The sequence below is a fragment of the Argopecten irradians genome, chromosome 6 (assembly GCF_041381155.1).
Source record: "Argopecten irradians isolate NY chromosome 6, Ai_NY, whole genome shotgun sequence".
NCBI classification, from domain to species: domain Eukaryota; kingdom Metazoa; phylum Mollusca; class Bivalvia; order Pectinida; family Pectinidae; genus Argopecten; species Argopecten irradians.
The window spans coordinates 27,312,592-27,339,284 of NC_091139.1; the positions used below are offsets into that span (position 1 = coordinate 27,312,592).

Genomic DNA, 26,693 nt, shown 5'->3' on the forward strand with positions numbered 1-26,693 from the left:
AATTAGTAAATGTGTACGGGAATCACCCCTTGGTTTATTTATAGCAACAAAGGAACTACTGGTCCGTTACAGGTATGGGCATGATAACGGGTTTATTCACGAAACGTGGTTAAATACCATTTCACAAGGGAAGAGGAAAGCACAAGAGACAGTCACACCATGTACTCGTGGAACTATAAAGATGAAAACAAAAACATTCCGTATAGTACGTCTCCGACAACATTTGGAAGGAGTTCCCCGGACGCAGATTCGTCGGACAGTGAGGAATATGAGGGACCCCAGGATCCTAACGGGCGCCGTGGACGGCCCCGGGCTGACGCTATTACCAAGCTGATATTCAAGGGAGCCGTGTCTATGAGTAGTATACGGTGTGAGACTTGCAATCGGGTCTTCCCACGTGAGAAATCTCTTCAGGCTCACATGCGAACGCACACAGGTAAATATTTTTACCTACAGCAACATGCTCTTGACGGTCATGTATAAATCCATCACTTTTCACTTGATCAAAGAGAAAGTAAAGTTTAAAGAGATCATTTGTACAGGACTGTAGAAGGGATTTAAATCTAGTGTGCGTGTTGGGGGTGCCTGGGTTTTAACTCCAACCAAAATAATTCCCAATAGTCTTTTATGAAATATTGTGAGATATCATCGATGGTTCTTTAAATTTTGAAATGTATATATACATGCTGTGTTTATGTTATTGAATTAGGCATTTAACCCTATATCAATATTATGTAAGTTAGTATGGAATTCGATAGTACCCCAATAGACAACTCTACTACGCAGTATTGGGACTGATCAGGTCGGTTGCGAATACCAAACTTGTGAACAAACTATAAAGTTGAGTAAATTATTAATTTAGCTGCCAACGAGGACAATTCTGTACTGATACAATATTAATGTCGACAGCAAGCTTACACACGTTTTGTTTACCACAGATTTAACACAGATTTGTTTTTTTCCCTCGCATGACAATTTCTAAGTTCAGTTGTAGCCTTGAAAGAATCATATTTTAAACGTACTTCTCAACCTATAAAATGACTTCGTTTTGAACATTATTATTTAGTGTAAATTTGAACTGTTTCCAATCTACAAAATTTATGTGTTACCAACTATTTTGATAAGAATATTTTACTTGTACCTGTAGATCAGTTATGGCATATTAGACGGGACGTTCTGATCCTTTGATAAAAAGAATATTTAGTAATTACACTTACTCTCACTGATAAATTGATATTATTTAAAGTCCAACTTTTAATTGGCCCTGATTAGCAAAATGTATGTGATAAGTACTAGATTAATTCGAAATTTATTGCAAACAGCTGTTTTTCAATCAAAAGTTTTATTCAAATGTTTGTGCAATGCTTCGTTTATTGAAAAATCGACGAAAATTAAGTAAGTAAATATTGGTTAAAAGTTAAAGTAATTGATAGCACATTTGTTATTGTTTACATTGGTTTATTAGTTGTATTGTTTTCCAATTGATCCACATGTATACACATATATTAGTTTACAATCGGACGGAGATTTAAATCTCTCTCTGTATTAAATATTTAAAATTTAAAGTCCCGTCAGGAAAAGGGAAACAATTTCCATTGTGTGATCAATAAACAAATTGATTCCCCAGTTAAAGGTCCTAGATATCATACCTTTACAAAGAATATGTCCTATCGAAAATACGACCGAACACAGTCTAACGGTATTTAATCCTTCAATTACCTTTTAATCTTGGTTGTATAAAACGAATTTGTTTGACATGCATTTTACTATCTTAAATATGTGTTAATTGGGCGATTGTCGAAGATCCTTTTATACTAGGCATAATATGAATGGGAATAAACATGTTGGAAAATAACAACTAAAAATGTCAGATTTCTAAGGGTTTCTGTTACATTTTTAAGGCTAACGGATTTACAAAATATTTGTGAAATATATTTGGAGTATCAATTTTTAATGTTTATTTTAGACAAAGGCTATGTTCCTAATACACACTATGCAGCAAACAACCGCAGTGATTTCTATAACATTCCCATGCCATTTTACCCGCCTAACCACACGCTTACCAAGCCCCAACATTACCACGTGTTCGTGGGGCCTTTTAGCGACCATCATAGATTTAAATGTTACTTAGGTTACCATGGGGACAATCTATTGATTATTGTAAACAAACAGAGCATCAACTTTAAATGCCTGGCACTAACAAAAGGAGAGATGGTTCTTGTCCAGGCGTGCCTGGTTACTAGAGCTCCGTGTTGATTGTTTACAGACAGGCCCATGCGGAACCCGTTACACGAGTCGGTTAGCTGTAAACCTCACATTCCCTACCTGTACAAACCGTATTTACCTGTATGTGGCAGGCTTTGTACACCCGCCGACCCATTTAGCTTCCAATACCTGTGTGTGTGTTGTCGTCTGTATATTCGATATATAATTTACCGTTAGATCTAACGTCCAGTGGCCGAGCTGTGTCCCGTTGTAAACTGAAGGGGCATTTAAACGAATCCAAAAATAGAGCGAATTCAGCACGATAATGTATTGTAATTATGTATTTCAAGAAAAACAAATTCCAAACAAAATCCTAATTAATCATCAATTATGTCGAAAGTATATGTTCGAGAAAATGTGTCTTGGTGAAAAACGACACTTGTCAATTTTACCAGAGATTTACATAGAAGGTCTCAAACTTCCAAGATACATAAGTTAAATGATTTGCGTTTTACGTGAAATATAGCGTCGTCGAATTACATGTATGTAAATTTCCAAAACCTGATTAATTTTAGTGTTGAGTCAAGTCATCACTTGCAGTGTGTTTAAAACTAAAAATTATCGTTTTGGTAATCTTTGAATACGTGTGACTTGTCACGGTGATTGAACAAACCATTAGTATATACCCGACAGTCAAAATGACAACTTTAAAGTTAGACCATTAAAACACTCATTAAAACAGCTAAGTCTAAATCCGGATCTTCTTATTGATTAAAAAAATGTATCAGTCATGTTTCAGACATGTTTGATACAACTGGTAAGGGAAGCGTGCTCATTCAATCGAGAACGTCTAACAAGTGTTTTAATCCTGATTCTAATATAACACCCTTAAATGGCCTTGTATACTTATTAAATCTGTTAAAGTCTGGCTAGACTTAGTCTAATTTCATTGTAGAAATTTCGAGAGAGAAAAAATGAGAAATGTTTTTTTCGTGAGTGGAATCTATATTGGCGGGAGGAGGGGGTGTATGAAAAGGCGCAATTGAATATCTAGCAGAGATTTTCGATAATAATTAGTTAATAATACGTTGAAGAAGAGACCAATATTCTTGCAACAGTAACAAAAATCCTGTATATGTTATTGTTTCTAGAAATGAATTTGATATGAGATACAAAATTGAGATCAACTGAAAAGAGAGGTTCTTGGGATGGAGTGTCTCCCGTTTTTGGTAAAAGGCTAAAGCTTGATACATTTATCATTTGTGTTGAATTTGGAATTTATATTTCATATGAAGAAAAAAAGATTGTACTGGTTGAGTGTCCCTAGAGTCTTGTGTAGATCAGTTCTTGGTGTGTCTTTAGGGGAGGGATAGGACCATGTTTGAACACTAGATGCATTGTGTCCAAATGAAGACAAACACGCACAGTGTATCGTGTATATTTATGTAAATACTAACAGTATCCAGAGGTGTATATATAGTAATATGTTAGACATACTATGTACAAACGGGATTTATATATACGAACACGATGTCGATTGATCAACTACCAGATTGTGTATACAATTCCCATGCCGAGAGCGAGTAGGGAAAATAGAAATCGTTCAATTGGAGTCTTTCTAGAATCGTATCTATTACAATTCAAAAGACTTGGACTGAAGTGAAGCAGAACCAGTTACGGTATAGTCCTAGCACAATGACAGGCTCAGAGTAGTGGTATTGGAAAGACATTTCGGGGCTCTTAACAAATAAATAACGGCCTAGAATTTGTAAGCCGATATGTCAACAACACAAAGCAAATTAGTCATCTACCGGTTCAGCGCCCCTTTGTACAGGTGCATTGTCTAAAGTTGAACGTGATATTCCCGGGAAGTGAGCACCACATTTTTGCCGTAATATCGTCATTTGACCTCTAAATTCCTCTTATTACCGTTAGAGTTTGCGGAGATTACGACACAAAAGGCCCCCAAAAGGACTCGCTTGACTAAACCGCAAGTCGATGTCACCTCTTACGGTTTCCCGCGTGACTCACATGTGAGACATTTTCACTGGGATAATTCTGATAAGTGTATGCTGTAATTTACATTTTTTAAAGTGCATGGTTGATACAATAAACACGGAAGTTAAATAAAATGCGGTAGACAGTGGTTAAAATTCGATGAACCATAAAATTAACAATTAACAGGTGGCAAGACTTTTAAACTTTCATCCACTACATGTGAATAGATGTTCAATAGAATAGTGTAACTTTAAAGATCTTTTAAATTTCTGTGAATTAACCACAACAATCACGTTTAAAGGGAAACTAGTCTGTGATGCAACGCTTTGCTGAAACACGTGGTCGAAAGTAGATATCGTGCTTCGCCTGTTTGCCAGTAATCAATACATTTCAATGTGATGTTGAAACCCTATCTGAACACGTATTTGAATGATCGAAAACCTTTATACATATGTATTTTAACAAGCGGAGAACTTTATTTATGTAAGTTTATGATATATTGGTCGAAAATCCATCCAAGTGCTCTCAATTTGGTCTCGATTAACTGCAATTCTTGGGAAACACCGATACAGGACTACCCAAACCTTGGAGGCAACTTGACATGCCCTCTTTTACTTTCACAATAAAAATTCGAGCACTCGATTAGCAGCTAATCTAGATAGCTAAAAGCTCTTCCGTCTGTGTGCTGACAGCACTTCTGAAAAAACTTCTCTTCTGAGAAGAGTGCACATCGAGTTGGCCTCTGATTGAGAAAACTTCTCTTCTGAGAAGAGCGCAAATCGAGATGACCTTTGGTTAAAAAAACCCCAAACGTATCAGGTATTTTACAGTAATTTTATATTCGCTGGGGATCGGTACCTCTGCAGGGGAGATGAAATTCAAACTCTCTGTTGTGCCCTGTTAATATAATGCATAGACATGTGTCCCGGGGAATTTGACGACCTAGGCTATAATACCAACCGGATTAAAGTTTATATTGATTTTTTTTTTCAAATCTGTGATCTATCTTTATAGGTGAGCGGCCATACCTCTGTGACTACCCCAGTTGTGGAAAGTCTTTCTGTCAAAGTGGACAGCTGAAGACACATCAGCGACTACACACGGGAGAGAAACCGTTCGTCTGCTCAGCTAACGGTAAGCTTGAATGGCTAATAGATTTTTCACTTTGAACATATGGTTGGTAAATATATCCTGTGCTATTCTCAGTATTTATGGAATATTTTATAATATTTTCTTATCAACAGTAGTAATACAATCCTACTGTTGGTTAGAAATTAGTGCCAGACCCCTGTGTGCGCCATTAACTACACACGAGATTTTTTGGCGGGAAAAATTATTTTTTTTGTCCGGTTCCTATAATCAATGATTTATCATGAAATAATGAAGCCACTTTTTGATAAAATACTTGTATGTGAAAACAAAGTATTGCTTGTACTGAATTGAATGGACTCGAGGTTCGTTATTTTGAAGACCCACTATCTTTCTGAAAAAAGAAGGGAAAAAAGTTTCTTTAAAACATTGATTAGATGAGGTTACAATACCAAACAAATGCAAGATTTCCTGCATAAACTATGTTAACAGAGAAGATTCATTTTGCTGTTTTGCCGTCTGGTTCTGTTAGCCCCATTATGGAAATTGACATCTAATTTATTTAAATTCAATTGTTCATAAGGTGATTTTGATTAATATTATTTATATTAATGGTAAGCTGATGACTTTTGCAACTCTACAAAATTATATATCTCGATTTACATTCCCATTTTAAAGATTAAAAGCCATTTTGGAAAGGCAGTGACCCTTTAAAGATATTATTGTATTGCTGTAACTTGTTATAGAGTATTATTTTGTGTGCTTTAGGTACGATTGCTTCAAACTTTCACATTGTCTGTGTATCTTTAGATATAATTTGGAATTTTCGCATAGCAATCCAAATGCCAACATCGTTATACTTGAATAGCTAGCCTAGGGAAGTGTGCTGATATTCCTGAAGTGACGTAATATTGTGTTTGGATTTACAGGTTGTGAGAGTCTATTTACACACGCTAACAGACATTGTCAGGACCATCCTTATGCTTCACTCAAACGAGTCAACCCACAGATCACCATCAATGGACTCCAGAAACTCATCCAAGGCGAGTCAAACCCAGCTGTCCGAGATTGGCTCACAAGGTAAATATTTGCATTTACCAATAATCATATACCATATTTGGCTCAATAAGCAACTTGAAATTGAGCAACTGACTATATAATATATTCAGTCCAAAAAGTGTCCTGGAAATTAAGCAAAGCAATTAAAATGTACCATATTCTGCTCGATAAACACCTTGGAAATTAAAGATGCTCCACCGCTGACAAATGGTATTTTTTCACTATCAAAAATATGAGCAGACGATTTAGTATTTTTCTTCAGTTAAAAAAGTTACTTACTTTACACCATTACCACCATTGAAAAGTTTAAGCTTCTAATTTTACTTTAAGTTAAAAATATAAAAAATAATTAATTGCATCCCGAAAAAATTCCATGTCACTATATCCTATATGGAATGAAATACTGATTGCTTATGCACCAAAGGCAAAATAAATTATTTTATTACATTTTTTGTGCTAATTAGACATACATACACACGATTAAACACCAATTACTGTTCAAGTGATGAATATCATTTATGCTCTGTCGGCGGTGGAGCATCTTTAAGCAAAGCAATTGACAAGGTAACATATTCGGTTCAATAGATGTAATGAAACCAAATTGAAACCTTCCACAAGATTATTTCACAAAGTAAGCCATAAATCAATTTGCAAAAGATACAAAATGAAGAATCCACATGAATCTAAATATTCAAATCTGTGGCAATTGAACTTGAAAAGGGTTATGGGTGCTTTTAAATTGGACCAAATGTTTATTGTGTCGATTAAGGTAATGGTATTATGTACAGCAACATGCTATAAGTCTTTATTTCATTTTTGCTGACATTTAAAAAACTCACACATCTTAATTAATCGCAGCTCACTAGTAAATTTAAAAGCCACATGTTAAAGTAGGGCACGTCCTTGTGTGACCTTTAGATAAGAATTTGACCTTTAAATGTTTGAGGGTATTTAAATTTCGTTAAGCTATGTTGTGCTTATACTGAGCTTTTCTACTTCAGACAAATCACCAACAAGGAAGAGCGCATATTTAACAGACAGAGACCAGGAAACGTGAAACGAGCCAAAAAATCTCCCCAGGAAGTGAATGTCAAAATAGAACCAGAACTTCTTCCAGTTCCGGATGAGAATGTAATGCCCCTTCACCAACAGCAAGAGGAACAGATGATGGAAGAGCGACTGTTAGAGTCGATGACCAGCCATCAACACCACCAACATCAACATCACCATCAACAACAACATCATCAACAACACCACCATCATCAGGAACAACAGCAACACCAGGTACACATGCTCAACAGCCACTGTAATATGCCGCTAAACAACAACCAGTACATGATGCCTATGAACAACAACATGTGCGACATGAGCATGAACAGTCATTATGACATGAGCATGAGTAATCACTGTAATCTTAGTGTCCATGGTTACGATGAACCTCAGCCAATCATACTGCCCCAGAACCAGTTACAGCCTGTTGATTCTGATTACGATTATCACACAATTGACCCCTACCAGCCCGTCGATTACGATTACTTACCACAGAAAGAGGCACATGAAATGACCCTCAGTGAGCAGACGGACAAATGGATATCAGCACTCGCCCTGGTGGAGCTGTCACATGGCATGGCATGAACCATGCCATAGTATTTAGCTATTCATAAACCAAGGCCATAATTGAGTGTAACGGTACCTCACCATATTTTGTAATGTAAAAAATAACAACAGATTTTCTCTGAGGGTAGTTGTTATTATTTGCATTTCAAAGATAGTGAGGCATCTTTTGTAGCTGTTTTCTGTAAATGCAAATTCCATACTGCCACAAGATTGCCAAGTGAGTGCATCCATTATTGTTCTTGTGTCTATATGTTCATCAGCATTCTGATCAAAATGAAAAGTCGATCAATTATGGCTTTTTCTTTACATATGAAACGTTTCTCTCCTTTATATTTAAGGTAGTAGTTATTTTATTGCTGTTCCATATAGATCTGTTATAATACTCGTTTATTATGTCTCATAACTGTTCTTGTCCTATTTTCTTTTTAACATTTACCTCCCTTGACCTAGCTCTTCAATAATGAAGACAGAAAAAAGCTTTACATCTTGTTGACCGTCCACCTTGTCGAGTCATCTGGGCGCAGAACCCAGTCACCATCAGTCATTGTATATCTCGCCCTTCCGTTTTGTTTTCAGTATATAAACTGCAATAAACGTCCAATATTATTATAATTATTATTATTATGTATATATTATAGTAGTGTTATACTATCATCTCATTCAGTACATTCCATCAAAATTTTAATTTTTAGCCTACGTTTATAATTTTGTTTATTTTTTTTGTGAAGACTTTTCATTCCATAATGAACAAAACATAACCTCCTCCACAAAACTAAATGTTTTTATCAAATCAAAAGTTACTTATACAATATATTTGTGTGTGTTGTGAGTTTCTCTGAATGATACTGCTTATCGAGTCCTATTATGGTGGCATTCCTATCCTAAAATCTACAAATGTTAAAATATATACCACACCTTTGCAGACACATGATGTCTCCAAGTAAGCCATAATCAGACTGCCATATGCTTATGCTACCAGTATATATACTCTGTATATTCTTAGCAACCAGTTGACGCTGCCAACCGCACAAGGCTTCTAAATGACCTTCACATTACCATCAAGGTCATTGTGGTGGTAACATCCTTTAATGTCTTTGATGAATATTATTAAAAGAATAATCCTTTAGTTCAGCCTACCTGTGATTACTCAAGTTAGTGACCTTGACCTCAAATTACTTACATCATTACTTACATCATTGAGTGACCTTCACTTTTGATTAATTAATTTACTGACCTTGACCCTTTGTTAGTGGTGTCACTGACCTTGACATTGGAGTTTCCAGTAATGGCTAAGAAGATGATGGTATAATTTCATGCAGTTGCTGCCTTTATAATGGGTTTTCCTCCAAAACATCCAGAATATTTGCATTACATTTAAAGTACTTGTATATGATTTTTTGTGTCTTTGTACAGATAAGCATTCCAAGTATGTATAAAATCATATGAACATTCCATATTCATTTAACCATTGACATTTTTCTTTTGGAATTGTATGCAAGGCGAGAAATGAAAGTGAAAATACATGTTAGACATTAGACATTTGAGATTTAAGTTTGTTTGTTAAAAGTCCTTTGATTATTTACCTGAATGTCCAAGACAAGAGAAAATCCATAGATCTATACAAAGTTTGAAAATTAGAAGCTGTAGAATTATTGTACATATCTATAAACAAATATAATGACAGAAATATAACAAAGAAAAATTATATTCAAGTGAAATCCTGTATATAACTATATTTATTTATACAAATTGGCAACTTAGTGTATATATTTATAAATCTTATTTATGGTTACCACAGTAAATACACAAGGTGGTATTTTTTGTTTGTTATGAATTCATTTCTTCAGGATAAGAAGAATTGGCAGAGGCATGTTAACTATAATAGGGTGTTTGTTGGAAATCTTTGAGGGATTTTATCGTAGGGAACGGTTGTCATAGTAACGGCTGTTCCAGGGCAAAGGTTAGTGACTACAGATGTATATACATGTAAAATAGAGTTGTTTTTTTCTGTTATTTTGTTACATAATTAGTCGTGTGATGAGAAGTCTGCCGTCCATATTCGTGTGCGAGTGAATGACACATAATCCATATCAGTTAGCTATTAATAATAGATTATATTGTTGAGTTTTACTTTAACATAAATATATATTCAGATATTAGTTTGCAGAACATGTATAGAACAAATGACTTTTTGTTATTATATTTTTGTCCATATAGATCTGAAAATTTGATGAGGCGAACTACTTTTTATTTTACAATTATATGATTTCCGAGTACAATGATTGACTTGAACTATACTTTTGTTCTTATTCTTGATCACAGGGACTTGACACAGATTCAAACTGATGGTCTATATGTTATGTTATGTACCATATAAATTTTTGTCAGTTACTGTCATCTGTCACAAACCTGTCTCTCAAAAAAAAAAGGTTTTTATGTAATTTTGTGAGTTGGGTACTTAATTACGAAATTATGGATTAGGTTGTGTCTATAATTTTTTTCTACATTTATAACATTCCATAGCTTATATTATTGTATGAATTTTAGTAAGTATTAACCAATATTTTTTAGAAATAGTAGTTAAACATTCCAACCTCCATGTCATCCATGCATCATCATTTTAGGTATGTCATATATCCATGCATCAATCACCATTTCAGACATGTTCAATTACTGACCTGCTTCTGATATAAAAGACGCTGCTATACTGGTGCTGCTTTCTCAATTATATCCCCCCCATTTCATTTTTTCAGCCATTTTGTTTCATTTTAGTATGTTTTCCCAAAAATAACATCAATAACCTCATTTTTTACATGTTTTGACTAAATTGTCAACTTTTAAAAATCTGAATTAAAAAAAAACCAGAAATCCTTCATTTTTGCATAACTTCATTATTATCATGATTTTTTTTTGTTTTTTTGTTATTCAAACAATTTGTTAATTATACACAATAAATACAAGCAATATTTTCCCATGGAATTGTTATGTATCCATATTACTAAGTATAGATGAATGCATGTGGCTTCTATCTTCTAATGGTTGTGAAATTTGTTGTTACTACTCTACATGTATTCCTCAAAGAACGTTGGCCTTTCTTACCTAATGGGCACTTGAATGATTTGATCCTTTCCTCTTAAACATGACCAGCAGCTGCCATAAATTTGACAAACAAGGGAAATAACTCTGAACAATGAACTTTGGATATATTTTGAATTCCCACCCATTGAATATGGGCGTTTCGTTTAAGCTGAAACCATGGAACTGAAAAAGTTTGTAGTTCCTCAGGTCGTTGTCAATAAAATGGTTTAATTCACCATTTTAATTCCATTTAATGATAATCTTATACAGGAAAGATTCAAACATTTATTTCGGATGGGAAAATCAATTCAAGTGCCTGAACTTTCTTATTCTGTGTTCAAAATAGCTTTAATATTAATCCATGAAATGGTAAAATTTTGATTTATATGAAATGAAATCAATTGGTTTCAAAACATGTCTTCCAAGAATTTGTTAAATCCATTATGTATACCAGGTATTGTCAAATCATGTAGAATTCCAAAAAGGTTTCTTTTGTTCTGAAGAACATTTGCAATCAATAACTTTTTCCTATAAAGAAGGAAACTTGTAACTTGTTAGCACAAAATCTAAAGGACTATTAAACAACGACATCACCTCTGAAATCTGAACGATTGCACTAAAAAATAAAAACATTTAGAATAAGAATAATTAATTTGATTACTGGGCCCTGACTGATGCCAAATAATTGATATGCAGTCCAAAAATGGGTCCAATATCGGGCCTTTGGTGACCAAATAATCAATCACCATGTTTTATTGATATTTTGAAACTTTTATGTTCAGATAGATCAGGTTTGTCGAAGCTGACTGGTCCGACAACAACTCTGTGTTCAGTTACGAGTTTTGACCCTTGAGCTAACCAATATATGTATTGCCTGTAAATGCGTGATGTATAAGAGTGTAACTTTAGCTAGAGTCATCTCATAAGGTGTGTGTTAGTGCTAACACAAAAACAGTGTTCAACCCTATATATATATATAACAAAAAAAAGCATTTGAGATTTTGATATCCATGTTTTTTTTTTATTTTTGCAGATTTTTTACACAGCAATTATTTTGAGAATAAAATCTTGAAAATTTATCACTTTCTCATTGTTTTTTATTTGCTGTTTATTTTAATACATTTTCAGGTAGTGCACTTGATTTTTGCACCAAGTTATGAATGTTTGTCAAGAGTACCACCCATAGAACCTGTTTGATGTACAGAAGTATAAGAATGGTAACCTAACCAATGAGAGAAATGACTTATTCTGGAGACCTGTGGCAAAGTACCTCGGTACATATTTTCCTTACCCTCGAGTTCAAATCCGGTAAAAATGGACACCAACATTTCAAGTCTATGACAGCATGACAGAATTTTCTGCCACACATGTGCAACTTATGTGGTAATAGATACACTGTAGATGACCTATGGTTTGTATTGACTGTCAGATTTACCCCATAACACTCAATAGCTTATGTTAAAATTGATACATAGAAATAGAGCAACTCCATCTATACTGAGAGCAGTACATCGCAAAACATTGCCTTGTACACTACCACACACAGCCGATAATGAATTGGAGAATAATCTCTTTATCTAAATCTGTATCCACCAAACAAATCATTCAGATCTGTGATCCATGGACACGATGCATGATCTGTGATAGTACATTAAAAAGTTGCAAAATGTTATTCCCTTTCTTCATTCTTGTAAAAAAGGTCAAAGTTCATGATCCTCTGGATGGTAAAGTTCACTTAAAAGTCTGTACACATATGATGGGGCATTTCCTCCTCTGCAAAATAAACAAATATATTTTATTGATTTTTCAAAAAAATGAAAAGCAACTACCAAATGTAAGTCATGACGAATGAGAAGTTGATGGAGAACCCTTTCTTACTATTATACATGATGTTACAAATTGATAATCTGATGCTATTGTAACGACTGCACAAGATTTCTTGCAATGATTAACTTTAACAATGTAATTATCTTATTTGTCACTGAGCTGCTAAACAACATGCTTAAAAGGATGTTGCATGAAAACAAACTTACATATTTGAGACGAACAGTGTGACAAGCTCTGGAGGTACATAATCAAATACGGGGTTTGCTATCTGGACCTTTGATAAAATCTCTCCCTCAGAGAAATTCATGGCGTCGTGTGGGCTTACAAATTTGTTGAAGGCATCCTGTGAAGAATAAAAACAATCATTAAGTCATGAAGGTTGAAATTCAGATATTGATATATTGTGAACACAAAATTCATGTTAAAAGTTTGAATTTTTTCTTAGTAATTATGCACATTTGCACAACTTTTATATTATTCACAGTCTGTCATTCTCATAGCAAATATATTATCATGACAACCCCTGTGGTATTCTTTGATAAATTGTTGCATATGAGCAATAATTCCAAAAATTTGGATAATCTCCCAATTTGTAAATCTTAGGAACTGAAGATTTGCAACGAATTATCTCCCATACAAGAAACATATACATAGAGATTGGCAACTCCTCCATTTTTACGATTGGCAGATGTACCTCTGTATGTGCTCAGGTTTTTTTAGATAAACTCTTAAATAGTTGAATATAGAAGAATAACTTTGATATGTTGTAAAAGTTCAGTAATTTTCAGATGGCTTGAGTGCGATTTTGGATAGAAAAAATAATATTTTAACTTATTTATTAATAAAACAAAACACACTTCCAGTTTTGAATGCCTGATTTTCGAAAAACCAGTTAAAATTGCTTATTTTCATGCTTTCAAAAATCATATTCAATATCGTCAATCAGGAAAACTGATCACATCAAACCATGATATAATGTTTAAACTTTGTGTTCATGCAAAAATAACATGTTTAAAAGAATACATTTAAAAGTACAAATGTAGTTAGTCAAGACAAAATGCCTATAAACCGGAGGTCCCTCTGCCTGTCAACAAAGACAAAGAAGAAGTTTCCATTCTCTATATATATATGTTTCTGCCCATACATAACCTATGTATCTGTTCAAGATTTGACCTGAGATGAGCTATGGTTGAATATCTCCCCTATTTGACCATGAGAACTTGAATACTTTCATTTTTTCCAAATCCTATCTACAGAGGTACTGTTGTGAATTATTTCCCTTACCTGATATTAAGATCAGAGGTTAATAATTGTTCCCAACTGATCATAATGTAATGAAAAATATGTCACACAGTAATTCTTTTCCTTAATTCATGGTAAGAACAGAGGTGAATGATCTCCCTTACCTGATCACAAGAACCGAAGTGAATTATTTCCCTTACCAGAACATAGGTGAATTATCTCCCTTGCCTGATCATAAGAACAGAGGTGAATTATATTCCTTAGTTGATCATAAGAACATAAGTGAATTATCTCCCTTATTTGATGATAAGAACATAACTAAATTATCTCCCTTACCTGATCATAAGAACAGAGGTACTGTGGCGATAACTTAAACATGGCAGCACACACAATCAACTGTAAACACACAAGAAAGAAATCAAACAATCATGAGTCATCAAAATGTCTATTACACAAATGATGAAATAAACTTAGATTATATATCAAAATTATTTTAAAGTTAATATTATTTCTATAACATAACATGATTCCGACTTTAAATGTAAATCAAAATTTGAGAACCAACAGAGTTGGATGCCAAATGGTTCGACAAAGATGGAAGAGTGTTTTTACGAAAGGGCTTAGACTATTCCAGTTTCTAGAATAATAACTACATTTAACACATTGATATTTTTTTCTGTCATTTACGTAATTCTTCAATTTTAAATGAACACAACTTACCGGTACGGAATAATGTTTAGCTGCCAGGGCAAGAGCATGACTACCATTGATAGCCTTTAATCTGCAATTACAAGACAAGTTCATTATACAAAAAATAATTCAACCTGAATTTACACATATCTATACATTTCATAAGATATTTGACATCTGAATATATAGTTGACACACATGTTTGCAATGCATTTTTCCTATGTGCCTATGTGACAAACTAAGAGTGAACTATTATGGTAAATAATCTTCCCCTACTTACCCTCCATTAGCCATTACAGTATGTGTGCCTATGTGACAAACTAAGAGTGAACTATTATGGTAAATAATTCCTTCCCCTACTTACCCTCCATTAGCCATTACAGTATGTGTGCCTATGTGACAAACTTAGAGTGAACTATTATGGTAAATAATTCCTTCCCCTACTTACCCTCCATTAGCCATTACAGTATGTGTGCCTATGTGACAAACTAAGAGTGAACTATTATGGTAGATAATTCCTGTTCCTACTTACCCTCCATTAGCCATTACAGTATGTGTGCCTATGTGACAAACTAAGAGTGAACTATTATGGATAATAACCCCTTCCCCTATTTACCCTCCATTATCCATTACAGTATGTGTGCCTATGTGACAAACTAAGAGTGTGAACTATTATGGTAAATAATTCCTTCCCCTACTTACCCTCCATTAGCCATTACAGTATGTGTGCCTATGTGACAAACTAAGAGTGAACTATTATGTAAAATAATTCCTTCCCCTACTTACCCTCCATTAGCCATTACAGTATGTGTGCCTATGTGACAAACTAAGAGTGAACTATTATGGTAAATAATTCCTGTTCCTACTTACCCTTCATTAGCCATTACAGTATGTGTGCCTATGTGACAAACTAAGAGTGAACTATTATGTAAAATAATTCCTTCCCCTACTTACCCTCCATTAGCCATTACAGTATGTGTGCCTATGTGACAAACTAAGAGTGAACTATTATGGTAGATAATTCCTGTTCCTACTTACCCTCCATTAGCCATTACAGTATGTGTGCCTATGTGACAAACTAAGAGTGAACTATTATGGATAATAACCCCTTCCCCTATTTACCCTCCATTATCCATTACAGTATGTGTGCCTATGTGACAAACTAAGAGTGAACTATTATGTAAAATAATTCCTTCCCCTACTTACCCTCCATTAGCCATTACAGTATGTGTGCCTATGTGACAAACTTAGAGTGAACTATTATGGTAAATAATTCCTTCCCCTACTTACCCTCCATTAGCCATTACAGTATGTGTGCCTATGTGACAAACTAAGAGTGAACTATTATGGTAGATAATTCCTGTTCCTACTTACCCTCCATTAGCAATTACAGTATGTGTGCCTATGTGACAAACTAAGAGTGAACTATTATGGATAATAACCCCTTCCCCTATTTACCCTCCATTATCCATTACAGTATGTGTGCCTATGTGACAAACTAAGAGTGAACTATTATGTAAAATAATTCCTTCCCCTACTTACCCTCCATTAGCCATTACAGTATGTGTGCCTATGTGACAAACTAAGAGTGAACTATTATGTAAAATAATTCCTTCCCCTACTTACCCTCCATTAGCCATTACAGTATGTGTGCCTATGTGACAAACTAAGAGTGAACTATTATGGTAAATAATTCCTGTTCCTACTTACCCTTCATTAGCCATTACAGTATGTGTGCCTATGTGACAAACTAAGAGTGAACTATTATGTAAAATAATTCCTTCCCCTACTTACCCTCCATTAGCCATTACAGTATGTGTGCCTATGTGACAACTAAGAGTGAACTATTATGGTAAATAATTCCTTCCCCTACTTACCCTCCATTAGCCATTACAGTATGTGTGCCTATGTGACAAACTAAGAGTGAACTATTATGGATAATAACCCCTTCCCCTATTTACCCTCCATTATCCATTACAGTATGTGTGCCTATGTGACAAACTAAGAGTGAACTATTATGTAAAATAATTCCTTCCCCTACTTACCCTCCATTAGCCATTACAGTATGTGTGCCTATGTGACAAACTAAGAGTGAACTATTATGTAAAATAATTCCTTCCCCTACTTACCCTCCATTAGCCATTACAGTATGTGTGCCTATGTGACAAACTACGAGTGAACTATTATGGTAAATAATTCCTGTTCCTACTTACCCTCCATTAGCAATTACAGTATGTGTGCCTATGTGACAAACTAAGAGTGAACTATTATGGTAAATAATTCCTGTTCCTACTTACCCTCCATTAGCAATTACAGTATGTGTGCCTATGTGACAAACTAAGAGTGAACTATTATGGATAATAACCCCTTCCCCTATTTACCCTCCATTATCCATTACAGTATGTGTGCCTATGTGACAAACTAAGAGTGAACTATTATGTAAAATAATTCCTTCCCCTACTTACCCTCCATTAGCCATTACAGTATGTGTGCCTATGTGACAAACTAAGAGTGAACTATTATGTAAAATAATTCCTTCCCCTACTTACCCTCCATTAGCCATTACAGTATGTGTGCCTATGTGACAAACTAAGAGTGAACTATTATGGTAAATAATTCCTGTTCCTACTTACCCTTCATTAGCCATTACAGTATGTGTGCCTATGTGACAAACTAAGAGTGAACTATTATGTAAAATAATTCCTTCCCCTACTTACCCTCCATTAGCCATTACAGTATGTGTGCCTATGTGACAAACTAAGAGTGAACTATTATGGTAGATAATTCCTGTTCCTACTTACCCTCCATTAGCAATTACAGTATGTGTGCCTATGTGACAAACTAAGAGTGAACTATTATGGATAATAACCCCTTCCCCTATTTACCCTCCATTATCCATTACAGTATGTGTGCCTATGTGACAAACTAAGAGTGAACTATTATGTAAAATAATTCCTTCCCCTACTTACCCTCCATTAGCCATTACAGTATGTGTGCCTATGTGACAAACTAAGAGTGAACTATTATGTAAAATAATTCCTTCCCCTACTTACCCTCCATTAGCCATTACAGTATGTGTGCCTATGTGACAAACTAAGAGTGAACTATTATGGATAATAACCCCTTCCCCTATTTACCCTCCATTATCCATTACAGTATGTGTGCCTATGTGACAAACTAAGAGTGAACTATTATGTAAAATAATTCCTTCCCCTACTTACCCTCCATTAGCCATTACAGTATGTGTGCCTATGTGACAAACTAAGAGTGAACTATTATGTAAAATAATTCCTTCCCCTACTTACCCTCCATTAGCCATTACAGTATGTGTGCCTATGTGACAAACTAAGAGTGAACTATTATGGTAAATAATTCCTGTTCCTACTTACCCTCCATTAGCAATTACAGTATGTGTGCCTATGTGACAAACTAAGAGTGAACTATTATGGTAAATAATTCCTGTTCCTACTTACCCTCCATTAGCAATTACAGTATGTGTGCCTATGTGACAAACTAAGAGTGAACTATTATGGTAAATAATTCCTGTTCCTACTTACCCTCCATTAGCAATTACAGTATGTGTGCCTATGTGACAAACTAAGAGTGAACTATTATGGATAATAACCCCTTCCCCTATTTACCCTCCATTATCCATTACAGTATGTGTGCCTATGTGACAAACTAAGAGTGAACTATTATGTAAAATAATTCCTTCCCCTACTTACCCTCCATTAGCCATTACAGTATGTGTGCCTATGTGACAAACTAAGAGTGAACTATTATGTAAAATAATTCCTTCCCCTACTTACCCTCCATTAGCCATTACAGTATGTGTGCCTATGTGACAAACTAAGAGTGAACTATTATGGTAAATAATTCCTGTTCCTACTTACCCTCCATTAGCCATTATAGTATGTGTGCCTATGTGACAAACTAAGAGTGAACTATTATGTAAAATAATTCCTTCCCCTACTTACCCTCCATTAGCCATTACAGTATGTGTGCCTATGTGACAAACTAAGAGTGAACTATTATGGTAAATAATTCCTGTTCCTACTTACCCTCCATTAGCCATTACAGTATGTGTGCCTATGTGACAAACTAAGAGTGAACTATTATGGTAAATAATTCCTTCCCCTACTTACCCTCCATTAGCCATTACAGTATGTGTGTCTATGTGACAAACTAAGAGTGAACTATTATGTAAAATAATTCCTGTTCCTACTTACCCTCCATTAGCCATTACAGTATGTGTGCCTATGTGACAAACTAAGAGTGAACTATTATGGTAAATAATTCCTGTTCCTACTTACCCTCCATTAGCCATTACAGTATGTGTGCCAATGATGACCTTATTTACTCGTGACATGATGGCGAACACTGCAGAATCATTGATGACTGTTGTCTCGATTCCAGCCTTGGCTAGGCTAACAGCCAGCTCCTGACCCTGTTATAATGACAAAAGTTTGAAAGTTACAGTATGTTGATATGCTGGTCTGGTCTCGCTTGCTATAACAGAACCCTTTCCTTAATACAGACATAAAAAGTTACATAAGATATTATCTGTGCTGCATTTTAATACCATGGGGTTTTTGTTTCTATTCCATACTTTCAGATAAATTTGTAAAATTCCCATGAAATTAACCTTAATTTATATGCAGCCATTTTGCTTGTGCACTATATGTTATAGTAGTGGTATTCAGGTAAATATAATCCATAAACTACTACATTCACAGGGAAAGGCACAAGTATATATAATTAAAGATGCTCCACCGCTGACAAATGGTATTTTTTCACTATTAAAAACAGGAGCAGACGATTTAGTATTTTTCTTCGGTTACAAAGGTTACTTTATTTACACCATTACCGCCATTGAAAAGTTTGAGCTTCTTATTTTAGTTCAAGTTGAACATATAAAAAATAATTAGTTGCATTCCGAAAAAATTCTGTGGCACTATATCCTATATGGAATTAAGTCCTGATTGCTCATGCACAAAAGGCAAAATAAATTATTTTGTATTATTTTTTTTTGTGTTAAGTAGACATATATATATACATGATTAAACACCTTTTATTGTTCAAATGATGAATATCATTTATGCTCTGTCGGCGGTGGAGCATCTTTAAACTTACCTGATAAAATGGAGCACACTCTGCTACTATCACCTGGAATTTCCGCTTCTTAGCTGCTTTCTGTGGACATGAAAAGCATTTGAATTAAAAATAATATCTGACAAAAGAATCATTTTGATAAATTCAATCTTACTAATAGTAATCATTGTGAAGGTAGTGGAACCTTGGAAGAAACCTGAAGAAAAACTGTCCACATATGGTCAATGTTTGGTAATTTGATTTTAAACTTGTGATCCACAGGTGGAGTGCTGACAGTAGAATAACTGGACCCTTGGACACTTTAACAAATTATGAGGAGAAAATAAAAGGTGATGGGGAACCTTGGAAGATTAATGTGATGTTTAATGCAACAAAGTTTTATATATACAATACATGGATTCACAAATTATCTTTCACAATTGTTTGAAAGGTGAGAGACAACATACTTTGAGAAATGCCTCCACCGTTTTGGATTTGCCTGCTGTCATAATAACTTCATTTGAGTGTATATGTTCTAATGCTTGACCAGCAATGTTGTCAGCACTGGAACAGGTGAAAAATGGCAATAAGACACAGAAAGCATATACCAGGTACCTAAGAAGATATCACTTATCCACTTTTCCAAGATTTTATAGTGAATTAGCCTGATAAGAATTAAGATTAACTAAATCTATGTTCTCTAAATGTAGGAAAGAGTAAAACTAAGAGACACTTCAGTAAATATTATGATACTAGAATATGCACCTTTATGCTAAATAAGAATATGCAAAAGCATTCTTACCTGTTTTCTAGTTCCACTTTTAGTTCATTAAGAGCCTCAATCACCGATGTCTATTTGGAAGATATATGTAAAACAAAAATCAGTCATGTTTGGAATAAATCTTAATTAGATAGAGAACTAGAGACCAAGAGGTTTTGATTAGCTAAAACACCTTGAGTTTGAAATTTAGTTTTTCTTAATTTTGTCCTCTAATGATTATCCATTCATTCCTGTCGTTTATCTAAATGTATGGAATGATGACAAGATTCCTTTTATTTGTTGGTAAAATGTATGTGAATATTGCCTCATCAACTTACGATGATGCTTTGTCAATGGTGTCTCCATGAAAATAGCTTTGAATGTTATAAACATTACAGTTAAATTTGATCTGATGAGATATTTACCTTAAGTGTTGGTACAACTCTACTGTAGTCATCTATTTCACCCTCTGCTAACAACAGTTTCTACAAAGGAGATTGGTATAAGATAGTGGAAACCAAATATTTCTTAGATTTGCTTTAAGTCTGATATTTAAAATGTTATGGAAAGATGTAAGACAGCATGGGAACCAAGCAGGACTGTGTTGGCATTTACAATGATCATTCGGTGTACATCACTTGACACTTTTTCCAATTGTCTATACAAATCATTTACATGCATATGTAAATCACACTATATGTAAAGAAATTATGAAGAAAAAAAAATTATTGTTTCTGTAATAATGGTATAATTATTTCAGGAATAGATGTTTATTTTGTTGAGGTTATGAGGGTATAATGATAATGGAGCCCGTGTAAATTTTATGTAACCCCAGCAAACCGGGGTTACATAAAATTTACACGGGCTCCATTATCATTATACTCTCATAACCTCAACAAAATAAACATCTATTCCTTATATTTACAGTTTTTCAAGTAAATGAATATCATTTATTCCTGCGGCAGTTGCATATTTTTTATCAAAATACCCATATTTTTTTCTCTTCCGTCATCGTCAACGAATTCGATTGAACAGCTGATTGGAATCGAGTCATTCATATGTTCCCGCCGAAAGTGGGATCATGACCCCACGTTGCTATGCCATCGACTATTCCCGTAACAATAGAATCGCCGTGCATGTTGTGCTAACATTATGCACTGATAATGATAATACTAGAAAGCATGGTTATTGAGTCCATGTCAGTGCAAATTGTAAATATAATATGTTATGTACTAGATGGTTCTATAATGTGACTAGTATATCACTACAGGCAGCGACATAAGAAAAATCCCACTAACATGTAATGACTCTTGTGGATCCCCCTCCTCAGACTTCCCTGCACAGGCACTGTAATGGAGAAATAATCCATCGAATAGTAAATATAAATTTATTACATATGCATACTAGGTTAAGATTTCAAATGGATATACATATTCAAAAAAAATAATAAAAATTCCTTAAAATTGTACCTTTATAATAGGGTGAAAATCTTGACTTCTATGCATATAACCTTATTTATACTTTCTCACCCCTGAATTTCATAATGAACTGGCCTAGACTTTGATTTTGTTAAGTCTAAATGTGTCTTCAGGGGTGAATAGGTTAAAAGCACATCATATTTTCTGAACCAAATAATGTAGTATGTATCCAGACCTGGCATATTCCTCTCGAACCAGCTTCAGCACACGACGGACCATATTCCCTACAGCTGATTCTGATGGCTGAGACAACATCATCTTTCTGCCATCATCCTTCAGAACCTCCATTACTTCTCTTGAATTATAGTAAAAATCATATTAATGCAGATTTGTTTACGGTGAATACTTATAGCAATTACCTGAAACAGCAGTCTATCCCAGTAATGTCCACATCAAATTTGCTTGTAAATGGTGCATACTTTTTCGTTTTTCAGGATATTCAATAACAAATTTTAGGGTGTATTTCTACACAACAAATATAATTTCTAATGTAATTACATATCTACGTCAACATCTGCCCATTTAAACAGACAACATCCATGTACCTCTAAATGGAACCCATATAGTTTCACATAATGAATAATTCCACTTACTTTGCAGTTTGCCATTTCCTTTGTGCTATGATCTTTCTCAACAAGCAAACAGTCTTCAGTGCAACATAATATGAACTTTGGGTGTTCCTTCAAAATAGATATCACTGGTTGCATCAGATAAAGCATTAATTCAATTCAATTCAACTTTATTGCTTCCTTACATCCATACAAAAGGGATCGATAGCAAAACAAATATGTACATAACACACAGTAGATAAAAACAACAACTTAAACATTTATCAAGCCAGCTTTCCTCAGTTCAAATGACTTTTTAACAAAAAAACATGCATTGGACTTAAATGTGATATTCTTTACCAGATGAAACAGAGAATTTAATATGTTTGTTAAGATATAACCTAGGTTATTTCAATGAAATACAATTAATCTTTACTGTCATAAATATTATTTAATTTTTATCTTAATTAGGCTACATAATGTACTTTCATGTAATGACAGTTAATTACTGGATGGTGACCTTCTAATCATGTGGTATAGTATATATACAGTGTATATCTATCTTTCTCTCTCAATAACTGTAAGAAGTGCCATCAACATTACGAAAAGGATATACATGTGTACATAACATATAAGATAGTTGAAACAGGTGCTTTGTAAACCATGTCAATTTGAACCATATGTACAACAGATCTGCAGTTAATTTACCCCTGTTTGAGTTCAGCAATGAAACTTTCGATCTCTTCCTTTAATTCGTCCTTCTTGTCACCTTCACCCGGCATCTTCAACACGTAAATAAAGATGTTAAGCTTGTCTTCATTACAATCTCGTGCAATCAAGTTCCACTTGCAGCAATCCCTATCAACCGGAAGTAACCGGAATCCCCAGTTTTAACCAATCAGGAATCGCCGTTTCTGCGGAATTTCAAGATGGATGCGCCCATGGTGTCAACGCTGAACACTATGCAACCTGCGTAAATGCAATGTTTTTAAAAAGTCTACGTAACAAATGGAAACAATATAGGTACCGCTTAGTGCCATGGATAGCATTGAACATTAAAGACAGGTGTTGTATATTTTCTTTGAGCACGGATTCCTTAAATTCATAATGTGCAAAAACATGCGTCGTCTGCAACTGCACTGAGTTGATTTTGACACTGTACGAACACAGGCGTCTGCATAAAATAATTAGAAATGTTCTGGAATCTTATTAAATTTTTATCAAGGTGCTTGACTGCTACACAAAAACTATAATTATTGGTAATATTTTTAGATTGAAATAACAAATATTTTTAAATAAATTTAGAACTTCAAGCACTTGCAATCAAGGGTTCGGACTATTTCTTCCTATCTTGCAGTATTCTTTTTATTGATGACAGGCCAATCAATTCAAATAAGACTGATATAGAAAATGTACGGTAAGACTTAATCATAATGAACCCCTAAGGACCAACGGAATAACTTTGTTATATGCATTGACAATTTGTTCGTTATATACACATTACAAATATGTAATAGTACATGTATTTGTAACACTGGTGAGTAATTAAAGTAACTATCTTATAACCATACATTCACTGAATGTGTGTTAAATGACACCATTGAAGCAAGTCAAATAACTAAAACAATATTTTGTTCAAACTTTTCTTGTAAATGATGACAATATTTTCAATATTTTCCTTTTGTTTTCAGGAGTATGAGAGCAGTTGCTCCCAGTGAAAATGATAAAGTATTAAGTGATTCTCAGGTAGAACAATATCTATTGCACTTTTTTAAAAATCTGGAAAATGAAAGATGCTCAAATGCCAAAACTTCAGATCCATGGGAAGCACCGAAACTTACCATAGAAGAACAATATATACAATACAAACGCAACTTGAGAGTGATGAAGGAATGTGTTGGGTTCACTACAGAAAGGAAGCCAAGTTTGATACCTGGTGGTGGAACAGGTGTGTTTGTTACTGAAGGTGAAGTGCCCCAGGGAACAGTGGTGTCTATGTACCCAGGAACAATATATCGGCCAGGAGAACCAGTGTTACTACAGAGCCTAGCTAATCCGTTTATATTTCGTTGTATTGATGCCGTCCTCCTTGATGGCAATGATAAAAATATTTCTAAATTTATTTACAAGTAAGTACTGTATATTGAAATTTTTAATAATTACATTGAAGATTGAAGTGTTGTAATTTCTCTAATATTTACTGAATGAATATAATTTTAAAGGATAGGGACGTTATGAATTTTTTGTATTCAGGACCATTCTGAGGCCTTGCCAGGTGGTTCAGTTTTTCTTCAGTTCTAAAACCTAGTATGACCCCAGTTCACTGTTAAAAGGGTGTTACAGAAAATATAACCAAAAAACTTCTATGATCATCCTAAGTATAGTTTTAGTCAGGGATTGAAAGTCATACTTGTACATTCCAGGTCATGTGGTCAAAGAGATAGACATGGGCCCTATTTGACCTGTGACCTCACCTGGGTAACACCAAACCCAGTGAATCCATTGGCTGTAGGACAATATGTTAACAACCAATCAAAACGTAGGTATCATTATTCAACCAAGATTTTCATTTTTTTAATAATATAAACTTTCATTAAAGTAACTGATATATGAATCAGAATTATAAATCATAATTTGTGATACAAAAATATCATAATTTCAACTATTTGCGGGAATGTCATAAAATGTGAATATGATGATGATGGGAGGAATGTCCATTGATTGTGTGTATCTGAAGTGGAATATTTTGTTGCAGAGTTTCCTGCTAATGTAGCTTACCAAGAGTTTGACATTCCTTTGGAGTTTCCTTTTCACCTGAGAAAATACATCCCTAACATCAACTACAGCTCTTCTATTCAGGATGGCTTAACAGAGCAAAGGTAATACGTTTTAAGTTAAATTGAAGTTTTTGGGATTCTTTATATCATAAACATACCCAACTAGGTAAGGATAAACTTCATGTTTACCCAATATGGTAAGATTGTGATTCTATTCTTTTCTGCAGGTTGACAAGAGTTGTCGTTCTTGTGTCACTGAGGAGGATAGAACAAGGGGAAGAACTCTTCTCAAGTTATTTTACTGTTGTTCATTGAAAATAAAATGTTTTACTTGTTCATATATAAGATGGTTTTTATTTTTTTCTGTATCATCACATGATTCATAATTGTATTCATAGGGGCTTAGCATGCTGGCAATTCAAAGTCATATTATAGACTAATACATTGGATTTGTCTTACCTGTGTGCTAAACACCTGTGGTTAATACAAGTTTAAGAAACATGTTTCAAAAAAAACCATTTGATACACCTGTATATTTTCAAGTCTACAAATTGTCTTAGAAATTGTTAACTTTTGTGTATAATATGTTGATCTTCACCTAAAAATAGACACATCCTTATATTAAATGGCATTGGCTATTTTGATAATTAGGACATTAAACCAGTCAAATCAAAGCGTCCTGTCACGTTATAAACATATTGAAACTTACAAATTGACATTTATTTCAAATATTGACAAAGGAATGACAGAATACAGTTCATAAACCGTCCTAAATGCTAGTATATTATGCTGTTTGATTTGACTTTTATAATTGGTCAGAACTAACAGTAAAAGTTTGGTGCCAAATACGGTTACACCAAGCCGCTGTTTAATGATCAATATTCAGTATTAATATAGCTCAAAGCTTTATTTAGAAGCCGATATCTAGAAATCTTAACACTAAACATAAGATAACATAATTCCCCAAAACTTTCATGTAGATATAGCACCATTTCTCACTACTTTTAAATGTAGATATAACACCATTTCTCACTACTTTTAAATGTAGATATAGCACCATTTCTCACTACTTTTAAATGTAGATATAGCACCATTTCTCACTACTTTTAAATGTAGATAACCTTTTATAACGTTATCGCATTACTAGACATAAAATCATTTATCACAACATTTAATGTAGACGTAGCACAATTTCTCACAACATTCCTAGACGAAACGCCATCGGTCACGTCTC

At 34.2% G+C, this 26,693-nt stretch overlaps 3 protein-coding genes across 5 annotated transcripts; 2 read left to right on the plus strand and 1 right to left on the minus strand.

Moving 5' to 3' along the window:
* The first annotated feature begins 38 nt into the window (after positions 1–38).
* LOC138325494 (zinc finger protein 367-like) lies at positions 39–12,125 on the plus strand. The gene is made up of 4 exons (XM_069271187.1): positions 39–436; positions 5,218–5,337; positions 6,222–6,372; positions 7,353–12,125. Exons 1-4 carry the CDS (start codon positions 160–162, stop codon positions 7,984–7,986), a joined length of 1,182 nt encoding a protein of 393 aa, XP_069127288.1. The 5' UTR covers positions 39–159; the 3' UTR covers positions 7,987–12,125.
* LOC138325496 (translation initiation factor eIF2B subunit beta-like) lies at positions 12,039–23,606 on the minus strand. The gene is made up of 13 exons (XM_069271190.1): positions 23,391–23,606; positions 22,728–22,814; positions 22,310–22,429; positions 21,955–22,003; positions 21,082–21,141; positions 20,699–20,748; positions 20,364–20,460; positions 19,939–19,998; positions 19,119–19,252; positions 14,836–14,896; positions 14,452–14,511; positions 13,080–13,216; positions 12,039–12,819 (listed from the first exon to the last, which is right to left on the minus strand). Exons 1-13 carry the CDS (start codon positions 23,462–23,464, stop codon positions 12,747–12,749), a joined length of 1,062 nt encoding a protein of 353 aa, XP_069127291.1. The 5' UTR covers positions 23,465–23,606; the 3' UTR covers positions 12,039–12,746.
* LOC138325498 (SET domain-containing protein 9-like) lies at positions 23,606–25,804 on the plus strand. 3 transcript variants are annotated; one of them, XM_069271192.1, is made up of 5 exons: positions 23,606–23,705; positions 24,374–24,811; positions 25,106–25,221; positions 25,438–25,561; positions 25,687–25,804. In XM_069271192.1, exons 1-5 carry the CDS (start codon positions 23,665–23,667, stop codon positions 25,772–25,774), a joined length of 807 nt encoding a protein of 268 aa, XP_069127293.1. In that variant the 5' UTR covers positions 23,606–23,664; the 3' UTR covers positions 25,775–25,804. The 3 variants fall into 3 exon arrangements, with proteins under 3 accessions (XP_069127293.1, XP_069127292.1, XP_069127294.1); XM_069271191.1 differs by having other exon boundaries at positions 23,614–23,747; XM_069271193.1 differs by lacking the exon at positions 23,606–23,705 and adding an exon at positions 23,979–24,099.
* Positions 25,805–26,693: the final 889 nt, after the last annotated feature.